The sequence below is a fragment of the Tamandua tetradactyla genome, chromosome X (genome assembly GCF_023851605.1).
Source record: "Tamandua tetradactyla isolate mTamTet1 chromosome X, mTamTet1.pri, whole genome shotgun sequence".
Classification (NCBI taxonomy): domain Eukaryota; kingdom Metazoa; phylum Chordata; class Mammalia; order Pilosa; family Myrmecophagidae; genus Tamandua; species Tamandua tetradactyla.
Genome location: NC_135353.1, coordinates 78,273,066 through 78,288,232, shown reverse-complemented (window position 1 = coordinate 78,288,232; position 15,167 = coordinate 78,273,066). Strand labels below are relative to the sequence as shown.

The window sequence follows — 15,167 nt, the reverse complement described above, 5'->3', positions numbered from 1 at the left end:
TTGTGGATTTTTCCGGGTTTTCGACATATAGTATCATATCGTCTGCAAACAGTGATAGTTTTACTTCTTCCTTTCCAATTTTGATGCCTTGTATTTCTTTTTCTTGTCTAATTGCTCTGGCTAGAACCTCCAACACAATGTTGAATAATAGTGGTGATAGTGGACATCCTTCTCTTGTTCCTGATCTTAGGGGGAACGTTTTCAATTTTTCCCCATTAAGGATGATATTAGCTGTGGGTTTTTCATATATTCCCTCTATCATTTTAAGGAAGTTCCCTTGTATTCCTATCCTTTGAAGTGTTTTCAACAGAAAAGGATGTTGAATCTTGTCAAATGCCTTCTCTGCATCAATTGAGATGATCATGTGATTTTTCTGCTTTGATTTGTTGATATGGTGTATTACATTAATTGATTTTCTTATGTTGAACCATCCTTGCATACCTGGGATGAATCCTACTTGGTCATGATGAATAATTCTTTTAATGTGTTGTTGGATACGATTTGCTAGAATTTTATTGAGGATTTTTGCATCAATATTCATTAGAGAGATCGGCCTGTAGTTTTCTTTTCTTGTAATATCTTTGCCTGGTTTTGGTATGAGGGTAATGTTGGCTTCATAGAATGAGTTAGGTAGTTTTCCCTCCACTTTGATTTTTTTGAAGAGTTTGAGGAGAGTTGGTACTAATTCTTTCTGGAATGTTTGATAGAATTCACATGTGAAGCCGTCTGGTCCTGGACTTTTCTTTTTAGGAAGCTTTTGAATGACTGCTTCGATTTCTTTACTTGTGATTGGTTTGTTGAGATCATCTATCTCTTCTTGAGTCAAAGTTGGTTGTTCATGTCTTTCCAGGAACCCGTCCATTTCCTCTAAATTGTTGTATTTATTAGCGTAAAGTTGTTCATAGTATCCTGTTATTACCTCCTTTATTTCTGTGAGGTCAGTAGTTATGTCTCCTCTTCCATTTCTGATCTTATTTATTTGCATCCTCTCTCTTCTTCTTTTTGTCAATCTTGCTAAGGGCCCATCAATCTTATTGATTTTCTCATAGAACCAACTTCTGGCCTTATTGATTTTCTCTATTGTTTTCATGTTTTCAATTTCATTTATTTGTGCTCTAATCTTTGTTATTTCTTTCCTTTTGCTTGCTTTGGGGTTAGCTTGCTGTTCTTTCTCCAGTTCTTCTAAATGGATAGTTAATTCCTGAATTTTTGCCTTTTCTTCTTTTCTGATATAGGCATTTAGAGCAATAAATTTCCCTCTTAGCACTGCCTTTGCTGCATCCCATAAGTTTTGATATGTTGTGTTTTCATTTTCATTCGCCTCGAGGTATTTGCTAATTTCTCTAGCAATTTCTTCTTTGACCCACTCGTTGTTTAGGAGTGTGTTGTTGAGCCTCCACGTATTTGTGAATTTTCTGGCACTCTGCCTATTATTGATTTCCAACATCATTCCTTTATGGTCCGAGAAAGTGTTGTGTAAGATTTCAATCTTTTTAAATTTGTTAAGACTTGCTTTGTGACCCAGCATATGGTCTATTTTTGAGAATGATCCATGAGCACTTGAGAAAAAGGTGTATCCTGCTGTTGTGGGATGTAATGTCCTATAAATGTCTATTAAGTCTAGTTCATTTATAGTAATATTCAGATTCTCTATTTCTTTGTTGATCTTCTGTCTAGATGTTCTGTCCCTTGATGAGAGTGGTGAGTTGAAGTCTCCAACTATTATAGTATATGAGTCTATTTCCCTTTTCAGTGTTTGCAGTGTATTCCTCACGTATTTTGGGGCATTCTGGTTCGGTGCGTAAATATTTATGATTGTTATGTCTTCTTGTTTAATTGTTCCTTTTATTAGTATATAGTGTCCTTCTTTGTCTCTTTTAACTGCTTTACATTTGAAGTCTAATTTGTTGGATATTAGTATAGCCACTCCTGCTCTTTTCTGGTTGTTATTTGCATGAAATATCTTTTCCCAACCTTTCACTTTCAACCTATGTTTATCTTTGGGTCTAAGATGTGTTTCCTGTAGACAGCATATAGAAGGATCCTGTTTTTTAATCCATTCTGCCAATCTATGTCTTTTGATTGGGGAATTCAGTCCATTGACATTTAGTGTTATTACTGTTTGGATAATATTTTCCTCTAACATTTTGCCTTTTGTATTGTATATATCATATCTGATTTTCCTTCTTTCTACACTCTTTTCCATATTTCTCTCTTCTGTCTTTTTGTATCTGACTCTAATGCTCCCTTTAGTATTTCTTGCAGAGCTGGTCTCTTGGTCACGAATTCTTTCAGTGACTTTTTGTCTGAGAATGTTTTAATTTCTCCCTCGTTTTTGAAGGATAATTTTGCTGGATATAGGAGTCTTGGTTGGCAGTTTTTCTCTTTTAGTATTTTAAATATATCATCCCACTGTCTTCTAGCTTCCATGGTTTCTGCTGAGAAATCTACACAAAGTCTTATTGGGTTTCCCTTGTATGTAATGGATTGTTTTTCTCTTGCTGCTCTCAAGATCCTCTCTTTCTCATTGACCTCTGACATTCTAACTAGTAAGTGTCTTGGAGAACGCCTATTTGGGTCTAATATCTTTGGGGTGCGCTGCACTTCTTGGATCTGTAATTTTAGGTCTTTCATAAGAGTTGGGAAATTTTCAGTGAAAATTTCTTCCATTAGTTTTTCTCCTCCTTTTCCCTTCTCTTCTCCTTCTGGGACACCCACAACACGTATATTTGTGCGGTTCATATTGTCCTTGAGTTCCCTGATACCCTGTTCAAATTTCTCCATTCTTTTCCCTATAGTTTCTGTTTCTTTTTGGAATGCAGATATTCCATCCTCCAAATCACTAATTCTATCTTCTGTCTCTTTAAATCTATCATTGTAACTATCCATTATTTTTTCTATGTTTGCTACTTTATCCTTCACTTCCATAAGTTCTGCGATTTGTTTTTTCAGTTTTTCTATTTCTTCTTTATGTTCAGCCCATGTCCTCTTCATGTCCTCCCTCAATTTATCGATTTCATTTTTGAAGAGGTTTTCCATTTCTGTTCGTATATTCAGGATTAGTTGTCTCAGCTCTTGTGTCTCATTTGAGCTATTGGTTTGTTCCTTTGACTGAGCCATATTCTCAATCTTTTGAGCGTGGACAGTTATCTTCTGCTGCTGGCGTCTGGGCATTTATTCAGATTTCTCTGGGTGTTGGACCCAGCAAGGTTGAAAGATTTTTCTATGAAATCTCTGGGATCTGTTTTTCTCATCTTGCCCAGTACGTGGCGCACGTGGCACACGTTTGTCTCAAGTGTTTGGAATGGGTCTCCCCCAGTCACCGATCTCCGTGGCCTGGGGATTTCGGATCCAAATCTCTCCGTTGGTTCAGGGGCCGCGCGTGGTGGGGGCGTCAGCTGCCGCGGCTTGAGGGGACCCTGTGGCTGGTTGCGGGCCGCAGCGGGCCTGGGGGATTCCCCACCGGACCAGGAAGCCTCCCGTGGGGGGGGGGGCTTCCGCGGCTTGGATAGCCCTCCTATCTGAGACTCGTATCCGCGGACTCGAAGCAGAGACTCGAAGCCGCCCGCAAAAGAGGGGTGCCACGTGCCTCGGCTTGGGAAACTTGCTTCTCCAATACTCTCAGCCGGCCCAGAAAGGGGGGAGGGAGTAGCTCGGACCACCGCAGCTGCCGCTGATCGGGAAATCGCACGCCGCTCGGGGGTCTCACTGCAGCGGAGTCTCGCAGTCAGTCTAGCTAGCCCAGACTTTGGATAGCCCTCTGATCCGGGACTCATAGCCGCGGACTTAAAGCCGAGACTCGAAGCCGCCCGCAAAAGAAGGGCGCCGCCTGCCTCGGCTTGGGGAACTTACTTCTCCGATACTCTCAGCCGGCCCGGGAAGGAGGGAGGGATTAGCTCGGACCGCCGCAGCTGCGGCCGCTCGGGGGTCTCGCCGCAGCCAAGTCTCACAATCAGACTTGCCAGCCCAGACTTTGGATAGCCCTCTGATCCAAGACTTGTAGTCGCGGACTCGAAGCCGCCCGCAAAAGTGTGGCGCCGGCCGCCTTGGCTGGGAAGCTTGTCTCTCCGAGTCTCTCAGCCAGCCCCGGAAGGAGGGAGGGATTAGCTCGGACCGCCGCAGCTGCGGCCGCTCGGGGGTCTCGCCGCAGCCAAGTCTCGCAATCAGACTTGCCAGCCCAGACTTTGGATAGCCCTCTGATCCGAGACTTGTAGTCGCGGACTCGAAGCCACCCGCAAAAGTGTGGCGCCGGCCGCCTTGGCTGGGAAGCTTGTCTCTCCGAGTCTCTCAGCCAGCCCCGGAAGGAGGGAGGAATGTATTTCTTATTATCAGCCCATTTAAAAAATTATTTTTTAAATTGTACATCCTCTAAGCATATGACTCCTACCAAATGGAAAAAAAATGTCTCTTATGCTAGTTTAGATACTTCGCAGAAATGAGTGCAATTCATATGAACTTGGAAAATGGTACACAAGCTAGAATCTTAATTCAGGGGGATACATTTATAATATAGGAAAGGGAAGTTATGGTGTTGTATGTCCAGAATGTGAAATGATGACTTATTAGTACAGTGAATGTGTTGATAATGCTTTCCTCTAATTTTCACCAAATTACTTATATAGTTATAGTAAGGTAATGAAGCTAAGGAACTCTGATGAGTTCTAGAAGTAACCCCGCTGTATATTGGAAATTAAGCTTAAATACTAGTCGTTGTAAGATAAATGAATCTAATTACTTTTCTTTTTCTAATGACTTTTTAGGTTTGCAACATGGGATTAACATAGGAAGAAATAGTTGGGAATTGGTGAATACTTTAGGCTGATTTAACTAACATACTAGTTGGAGACAATATTGTTTTGCATTTTAATATATTTTTCACTTGATGGAGAGAGACTGATACTCAGATATATTTCAATAGATCTGGGTTATTTATAATGTTTTATATTAATTATCTTTATTGTATAGAGTAGAATATAAATATCATAACTAGGAATATTAAATGAGATGATTTCTAAATGTTTATCTTTTGGGTTAAGGAGAGCCAATTAATGTAATCCTGATACTTGAATTGTAAATTTGAGCAATGCTGTTAAATGATACTTTGTGTATTTTTCTTTTAAATGACAGTAAGGAGAGTGTTGAGATATACACGACACTTTTACCTAGTTAATTCTATGATAAAGAATTATTAAGTGCCTAGCATTCAGCAAACTTTTTAATACAGTAAAATATTTATATATTTTAGGCATTATTTTACTTTAGAAGTTAAAATAAAAACTTGCTTTTCTAAAGTGGTGTTTTTATTATTTTATAGGGAGGGCTGAAAAACAGCAAACATGAATGCACCCTGTCTTCACAAGAATATGTTCATGAATTAAGATCTGGTATTTCAGATGAGAAACTTCTGAACTGCCTAGAATCTCTGAGGGTTTCGTTAACAAGTAATCCTGTCAGGTATGTAGTTCTTATCATTTTGCTGTGCTTAGTACAAGTTGTACTGTATATACTTTTTAGGAATATAAACAGTTATGTTATTTTAAGCTCCAGATTTTTTGACTAGAGAGCTGATGTTAGCTAATAAAACAGCAAGGACTGATGTAAACATTTAAAAAATATATTTAGATGATCTGATTTCTAATAATGTACAAATTTAAGAATACAGATATTACTTGTATGTTTAATTCTTCCTTAATTATTTAAAACATAGAGCCAGAAGTTAAATATCTGTGCATTTACATGGAAACCTATTTGTGTACTCAGCCAATTATTATTATATATTTATTTACAAAAAAGGAATAAGGGAAAAGAGTATTGATAAACTCCTCAAACCTACAAATTTAAGCTATAAACTTTATTTTAAAGGATTGTGAAGGAAGAGTTTACTTGCCAGTGGTGGACTCCAGTGGCTGATGTTCCTTTATTAACCATAAAAAAATGTTTATTTCATGACACTCAAAGTAAAATAATGTTTCTATAAGGAAAAAGTAGACATTCAATGTAATATCTAAATGTTCTGGGATCTACTTATAAGATTGTTATAATCTTAAATTTAGAAATTAGCAATTAAGATGTGTATAGAAACCTGATTTTTATTTTATTCAGGTTTTTCCTAATGTATGGTAGGACCCACTTCTTATACATAGGTGAACTGACCATAGAGCCTTGAAAATAAATTTAATTTAGAACTCAGTCATCCAGTTTGGACTTATGTAAATTGAAATATATCATACTATTTAATTTACTTATATTTACAGTGCACTTGGCACAATAACTGGAGATTAGAATTCCAGAATACAAATTTTTAAAAGGCAGTGATGAGATGCGACTCACTTTTGAATATTATAATCATTCAAAAGTGGGTTGTCTTTTCATTTCTTCCAGAAAGTTTTTTTTTTTTTTTAAATTTCCAAGTACATTTTAGCAAATAGCTATACAATAGATTTTAAAGTTTGGTATGGTTTATGGTTCCAGGATTTTTCATTTTCTCTTCTACCTTCTCCAAGGCACTGGAGACCAAAAGAAATATCAATATAATGATTCAGCACTCATATTCATTTGTTAAATCCTATCTTCTCTATTATGCTCTTCCTTTTCTTTTTTTCCTCTTTCTTGTGATAAATAATATATATACAAAAAAGCAATAAATTTCAAAGTACACGGTAACAATTAGTTGTAGAGCAGATTTCAGAGTTTGGTATGGGTTACAGTTCCACAATTTTAGATTTTTATTTCTAGCTGCTCTAAAATACTGGAGACTAAAAGAAATATTAGTATACTGATTCAACACTCATATTCATTTGTTAAACCCTACCTTCTCTGTATAAGTCCACCAGGGGTATTTGGGCTATGCCCATTCTAACTTTTTCACGTTGGAAGGGGCTGTCGATAATATGGGATAGGGAGATGGAACTATTTCCAGAATGCTTTTGATTTAACAATTTAGACAAGGGATGTGAGTTCTTTGAGAACAGTAACCATGGTGGTAGTTGATTTTTTTCCCCCTGAATTTAACCCTCAACACCCTATGGTAGTACCTAGCACTCACGTGCCCTGGAAATTACTGGTGAATTTTTGACTGATTGAATGAGTGAATAAGTGAATTGTTAAGAAGTGACTAGAGAAGTTGTGGCATTCAGGAAAGAAGGAGGAAAAATATTAGTAAAAATACACTTTCATAAAGATGAAAGATGAAAGGTGTGAGATTACATATGGGGATTTTAAAATATTTGCACAGTAACTATAAGTACAGTCCAAAGCAATGTAGGATCAGAGGTGGATGTAGCAGGTTCTAATTGGCTGGCTGTAGCTGCCTTCTGGGAGCTGATTGTCTCCACGGGTACCTTGAGCTCTTTGTGTCATCAAGAGCCAGACATTTCGTGGCAGTCCTTTGTTGCGCTCTGAGCCAGTCTGTGGAACTCACTGACAAGAGCCAAACAACACCTCCTCATCTGCCTGAGCTGTTGGTAAGACAAGGATGAGTGGATTTGGGAGCTTTGGCAGCTCCTCTGCTGTGGGTGGCACCAGTGGAGGCAACAGTCAACCCTCTGAGGGGGGTGCTGCTCCTGCTGTGATGGTCCGAAAGTCCAAGGCCCAGATCCAGGATATTGTACCTTGTTGTGTAAATCAGTTGCTCTACTCTGGTGGACAATGTGTTCAAGATTAGGGGAGTTGAGATTTCCCAGGTCTCTATTGTGGGGATAATCAGACACCAGAGTGGGCTTCACCCTACATTCTTTACAAAATAGATGATATGAATTCAAAGCCTATCAAGGTCCGGCAGTGGGTTGGCTGAGAAAAAGAGAGCAGGGACTGACTCTGCTTCCATTTGGAGTCTGTGTCAAAGTATTTGCTATCCTCAGATGTTCTGCGGAAACAAATCCTTGAGGTATTGAAAATCTGGGTCCTGGAGGACATGAACGAGTTCACCACACATATTCTTGGCTGGATAAATCCCACCAAGCGGCCACTGGGGAGAGTGCGCCTGTAGCCCTACCCGGAAAGGATGATACCAGAGATTACAGTAAATACCGCCTCAACTTCATCTGTAAGGAGGTGCTGTGTTTGATTCAGGAGAGCACTTGACATGAAGGAAAGAGTCTTCGGGAGCTCCATACCAAGCTTCACGGCCTAAGTATCAGGGCTATCTATCAAGCAAGCTATAGATTACCTGACTGTTGAGGGCCATATCTATTCTACTGTGGATGCAGAGCATTTTAAATCCACTGACTGAGGCAGTTGAAATATATTTTTTTTCCTAGAAGACCCTTGACTCCAGTTGTGAGTAATTTTGACCTGTTGCCTTTTAGGAAGTAGAATTTTTCAACAAAACATCTCAACTGTCATCCTTTTGAAGCAGTCTGCTTTTCCAACTGTTTTTGAACTTTTCTATTTTTCTAACTATATTTGAAGCCCAGAGGGAGAGGGCAGTGGATAAATTGACTGGGCTTTTTGTAGGAATTAACAGTAAGTTAGTGAAAATGTTCCAGGATGGATGAATTTGGGAAAGAAAAGGTATGAAAAGAGTTGAAAATTAGTAATTAACTGCATGGGAGCATTTTTTCTGAAATATCTCTATATTAGGAGAAAATAGATGCTCTCAGGAAGCCAGCTAGAGACAAAAAACAAGTTTATTTTGTTTTACATGACTTATACATTTGGATTTAGCCTATTATAGTCATGTTATCTCTTGCTGAATACAGTAACTGATTAATTTAAATGTGCTAGAGATAGTAATGAATTCAAATGTGCTAGAGTAATTGGTTAATTCAAATGTTCAGTTCAAGGGTTTACTGCTGAGTGACTTTCTCTTATCACCATAAGTGTATGTGTTTTATTTATGGCATATTTATGTTTAAATAAATCACTTTTGGAAGGTAATCTGAATATTTTTTCTTAAAATGTGATATTCAATGATTATTTATAATGCAGTATTGTTCTAGTTTGCTAGCTGCTGGAATGCAATATACCAGAAACAGAGTGGCTTTTAACAAGTGGAATTTAATAAGTTGCTAGTTTACAGTTCTAAGGCTGAGAAAATGCCCCAATTAAAACAAGTCTATAAAAATATCCATCCAGGGCAAGATACCTTGGTTCAAAAAGGCCGATGTTCAGGGTTTCTCTCTCAAATGAGAAGGCACATGGCAAACACAGTCAGGTCTTCTCTCTCAGCTGTAAGGGCACATGGCAAACATGGCATCATCTGCTAGCTTTCTCTCCTGGCTTCCTGTTTCATGAAGCTCCCCGGGAGGCGTTTTTCTTTTTCATCTCCAAAGGTCACTGGTTTGTGGACTCTGCTTCATGGTGCTGCTCTCTCTGAATCTCTTTCTCCAAAATGTTTCGTCTTTTATAGGACTCCAGTAAACCAATCAAGACCCACCCAAATGGGTGGAGACATGTCATCCCCTAATCCCATTTAACAACCACTCTTGACTAAATCACATCATCCAGGGAGATGATCTGATTACAGTTTTAAATATACAGTATTGAATAGGGATTATTCTACCTTTATGAAATGGGATTTATATTAAAACATGGCTTTTCTTAGGGGACATACTTCCTTTCAAACCAACACAAGTATGATATATGCATTAAATTATAATTTATTGTGGTGGTAATGTATATGGATGCTAGAATTTTTTTTTTTTTTTTACATGAGCAGACACCAGGAATTGAACCCATGTCTCCAGCATGACAGGCAAGAACGCTGCCTGCTGAGCCATCATGGCCCGTCCTATGAATGTTAGATTTTTTAGAAGCTTGATGTTTTGTTGTATTATCTGTATTAATACATGCTGTGTTTTATATATTACAGGCTATTCTTATAGGTTAACAAACAAAACAGTCATTATAGAATTATCAATTTTAGTAAGATTAACAAATTTATTTGAAAATTGTATTACAATACTTTTATAAAATCTTAACTTTCCTGTCTGATATTTCTTGTAAGTACATTTGAAAATGATTTGTAATTTATATCCTTGAGGATTAATAGTTTTACTTGTCCAGAAGAAAAATCGTTCTCTTTTAGAAATAATACTGATAGCATGTTGTATCCTATTTGTAATAATACATTTTAGTGTAGGTAATATTAATTATGTTAGACTTATAAATAATTAACCATTATGTAAGCCTATTGTTGTACAGTACCATAAATATGTTGTCTTTCAAGGTAGTAGTTTTGTTTTATTAGAACAAAGACAAATATATTAATTCAGACAGGAGAGAAAAGCCTCACCTGTTTTATTGGGTCACCAAAAGGGGAGTGCATCCTTTCAATGCATCATTGCCAATAATCCATACTTTTAGGAAAACTATCTGAATATTGCTTCTCTTTGCCAGCTTCTTAAAACAAACAGAAACCCTATTATCAGTGCTTGTTTAGCCCTATGGAATTATAAATGTAACTTTTCTTCCCTTCAAAAGCAAAGAAATTGTAAGTGCCACTCTCTTTGAAAAACACAAATTGATAACATACTATAAAGATTTTATTTAAATTATTAAATATGTTACAAAATTCTGTTGTTCATAACATTGGTAATTCTCAACCTCTGTTGGTTGAAAAAAAATAGCCTGTTTCTCAGGAAAACCATACTGGGGGAGGGATGACGAGGAACATATTTCTTCCTCAAAATTCTGATGCAGAAATTAATAGTCTAGGAGATTCAGTATGGTAGTTCTTTTCTAATATCATCTATAAATGAGGAAACTTTAGGTTAAAATCTGATATTGATGGAATCTATAGTTCACTTGCCTATTGTCTGAATTGTCTCAACTAGCCAGTTGTAGCCACTTTTTTCTTCATGCTACAGCTTTATCTCCAGAAATATGAGGTTTTTTTAAAAGGCCGTTTTGTTTGGAAAGCTAAGCTACTTTACACATACCAACTGAGAATCAGTGAACTGAAATGCTGCAATCTGTAGACTTGAATTTAAAGCATAAAACCAAGCCCTCCCCCATCCTTTAAGAGGAAATGTCCTCTGTGTTCCTTGGGATTCTCTTTGACTTTCATATTCTCTTTGGCTTTCATAATTACCACTCCCTTGCCCTTATTTTTTCTGAATGGAAGTCTGTGCTTTAGTGGGATTCTGCTGAAGGTTTGGGGCTGCTGTGGCAGCATAGAATTAGGTCTACCTATAATGTGACTGGAAATGTACCAATATTTTTAGATAGAAAATAATTATCTGATTATTTTTTTGTGCGTGCATGTTTGGTACATGTCAAGCGTTACAATTTTTTAACATTTGTTTTAAATCACCTACCTGGCATTCATACTTTTTCCTTTTTGTTCAAATTTGGGAAGTGGAGCATTGGCCAAATCATTCCCAAATTTGAACAAAATAATATTAAATATTTTTAAATGTTTTTTTATAACGACAAATAAAAAAAAGATAACCACCCATAATTATTTTCATTAATTAAAACTTCAGTGAGCACTTAACTATATGCATTTAAGTGTTAGTTAAACCTTCATTTTAATAAGTTTAAATTCAGTTGACTTCTGAAAGGCTTATTAAAAATGATGATAGTTAATATTTATATAATACTTCTTATCTGCCAGGCACTGTTCTCTGTATGTGATTGTGTGTATATGTGTGTGAGTGAGAGAGAGAGTGAATGAGTGTGTATGTATTTTCTTTTTCCCCTGCAACAACTAGATTTATGTATTCAGCTCAGACCTCTGTCTTAAAATTCAGACTCCATGTCTAGTACATCTTCCTGGATGTACTATACACATTTTTAAAAATAAAACAAACATAAGAGATAAAGAATAAGAAACACTTAAATAGCATTTACTATTCCCTAGGCAATGTTCTAAGAATTAAAATATACGCATATAGACAGAGTGTCATTATGATTAGTATTTGTATTATTTCCATTTTATGGATGTGGAACCAGAGGCTCATGGAGGTTAAGCAATTTGCTCAAATTTAAAGTTAACACTGCTGGTAAGTGTCAGGGCTGAGATTCCGACTTAGGCAGTGTGTCTCCAGAGTTTGAGTCCTTAACTACTATGTTCTGTCTCACAATAAGGAAAGTCCTTATAATATCCCCCTTTTACTCTTTTTACATCCTAATTATTTTGGCTGAATTTCATTGAAATTTGCCTTACTTGAATGACAAAAGGACGCTACGAAATCTTTCAGCTAAAAGTATAAAAATAATATAAGAAAATAAATTTAAAAAATAATATAATAAACACCTGTGTACTCATCTACCACCTTAGGAAACAAGACCTAATTTGTTATAGTTGTAAAAAATGTAGCCCTGTGTATTAGTTTGTTAAGCTGCTGGAATGTAATGGAACGTCTTTTAAAATGGAAATTTAATAAGTTACATGTTTGTAGTTCTAAGGCCATAAATATATCCTAACTAAACTATAAGGCATCCAGAGAAAGATACTTAGGCTCAAGGTAGGTGATCCGAGAAGGCATGTGCTGGTCCTTGTCCCAGTAGTGTTGCTTCCAGCTTCTGACGTCAGTGGTTTCCTCTCTAAGCATTTATGGGCCTACACTTAGCTGCTCCGGGACAAAACTCTGGGTTTCATCTCTTAGCTTAATATCTGCTGGGCCAGAGATTTCTTCTCTTCCAGTTCTGGCTATTTCTGTGAGTCCTTGCTTTGCACCCAGGGTATTTCTGTCCCCATCTCCAAATGTCTACCTCAGCTTTACTCTCAGAGCCCTATGTGAGCTCTGAGCTCTTTCTAAAATGTTTCTTCTTTTAAAGGACCCCAGTAAACTAATCAAGATCCACCTGGAATGGGTGGTCACATCTCTAGCTAATCAAGTGGTCACACCCACAATTGGGCGTGCCACATCTCTGTAGAGATAATCTAATAAGAAGTTTCAGCTGTACAATATTGAATCAGGATTAAAAGAAACTGCTGCCCCCACGAGATTCGATCAAGATTGAAACATGACTTTCCTGGTGTAATGTAATACTTTCAAACTGGAGCACCAGGCAACTCAGATTAATTACACCCATTTGGCCTGTATTTTAATTGATTGGCAAACATCGGAATTCCACATGATTCTCTAAACCTATGATTTTAGTTTTTGAAGTATAATGTCTTAAATGATATATGTGTTTGTATTGAAAAGCCTATCTTTTTTCTGATGACTAAGTGACACTATATAGTTAAATGAGGGTTCTTTGCCTTGTCTATTGATAGTACTAATTCAAATATTAGCCATGTAATATTTATTTCAGTCTCCTATCACATGATAAATTAAAAGTTGTTTTTTGTTTGTTTACTATTTAAAGTTAAGTTTATTTGGTGTAACCTTAAATCGAAGCAGTTTAATAAATAGTACTTAATATTTATATGTTTTCTTTTTTTAAGATATCAGGCAAATATTGTATGAAGGAATAACAGTAATAACTTCCCCTTGTCTGTATACGACTTGTCCATATGGAGCTATGGAGCTTGCATTTTAGTAAGGGAAGCTAGACTTTTAAAAAAGTATATATAAAATGGCAGACTGTGATATTTCATATGGTTTAGTGAGCTGGGGTGGGTCTGTTGCTATTTTATATCAAATGACAATGAAAGTCCTCCCTGAGTGTAGTCATATTTGAGCAGAGGGCTAAAGGAAGCATGGGAGTGGGCTATTCAGTTAACTGGGGAAGGAATGTTGTTAGAAACAGGAGACAGCAGGAACAAATAATGAAAACAGGAGCATGCTTGACATGTTACAGAAAGATTAAGCAGGCCAGTATTGATGGAATTATATCACGTGGAGTCTTGTGGGCCATTGGAAAGACTTTTACTTTAATTCTGAGTGAGCTGGGAAGCTTTTAGAGGGGTTTCAGTAGAGGAATGACATGACCTGATCTATGTTTTTAAATGGCTCACTCTTGATAGAACCAGGTAAGCCAGGTTGAACATTGCAATAAGGGGACTAAATATCTCACAGGAAGATGAAGGGCTGCAGAATAGCTGTGCCTCATGGAGCTTAATATTGAAGGTCATTGCCCATCACAAGAAGACCCACTTGTTTTTGTCATGAGCCTTCCTCCTCAATTAAGCAGCAGAAACTCATGACTCACCATTGTTAACATGGACTCAACATGAGTCTGCTTCCTTTTCTGAAATTAAGTTGTGGGTTTACAGTTCTAAGTCCAGGAAAATTTCTCAACTAGAGCAAGTCTATAAAAATGTCCAAATTAAGGTAACAACAAGAGGTTAACTTCATTCAAGAAAGGCTGATGAAGCTCAGGGTTTCTCTCAACTGGAAAGGCACATAGCAAACATGGCGATGTCTGCTAGCTTTCTCTCCAGGCTTCTTACTTCATATGGCTATCCCAGGGGTGTATTCTGTCTTCATCTCAAAAGGTCTCTGGCTGCGTGGGCTCTGTAATTCTTGTGGCTCCCTCATCATTCTGAAGCTTTCTCCGAAATGGGTCCTCTTTTAAAGGATTCCAGCAAACCAATCATGACCCATCTGGAAAGGGTAGAGTCATATTTCCCTCTAATCCAAGGTTAATACGCACATTTGGGTGAGTCACATCTCTGTGGAGATAGTATAATCAAGTATCCAACCTATAGTACTGAATAGGGATTAAAAGAAAGAGTTGCTCCCACAAGGTTGGATCAGGATTAAAACACGGCTTTTCTCTAGGGTACATCCTTTCAAACCAGCCCATATCGGAAAGGGGGAGAGAACTAGTTGATGTTCTGGAGAGGCTGGCACCCTTGACATTTCAGGATTTATCTGGTCCAGTGACCCAGCTGGGAAGATCTGGATTTCTGGAATGTTACCCTAGTGCGTGGAACTTTTGTAGACTCTAAAATAATGCCCTAGGTATTCTTTAGAATTGTCAGGAATGATTTTGGTTGGGGGTTAGCAAATTCTGGTACACAGCAATGTCTAACTGAAGCTTGAGTAAGAGTGACCTCCAGAATAGCCTCTAGAATCTTTGAACACTCTCAGCCACTGATCCCTGGATGTCATGTCCCACGTTAGTGGGTAGGGCAAGGATGTTACTTGTAGAGTTAGGCTTAGAGACAGAGTGAGGTCACATCTGAATAACAGTAGAGGTCCTCCGGAAGTAGCATTTAGGCAAAGCTATAGGTAGGCTAAGCTTCTCCACTCCACACATAAGCTTCACAAGAGAAAGCCTCAAGATCAAAGGCTTGGCCTATTGATTTTGGTGGCCCTAATGTTTGA

At 37.5% G+C, this 15,167-nt stretch overlaps 1 protein-coding gene across 5 annotated transcripts in view; it reads left to right on the top strand.

The window, feature by feature from the left end:
• Window positions 1-15,167, top strand: part of DIAPH2 (diaphanous related formin 2) — a 997,375-nt gene that overhangs the window by 246,714 nt on the left and 735,494 nt on the right. For all 5 annotated transcript variants that reach the window (XM_077145442.1, XM_077145441.1, XM_077145438.1 and 2 more), the window contains one exon: window positions 5,315-5,454. In XM_077145442.1, the coding sequence (XP_077001557.1) occupies window positions 5,315-5,454 (140 nt within the window). The remainder of the gene's footprint in view (window positions 1-5,314; window positions 5,455-15,167) is intronic.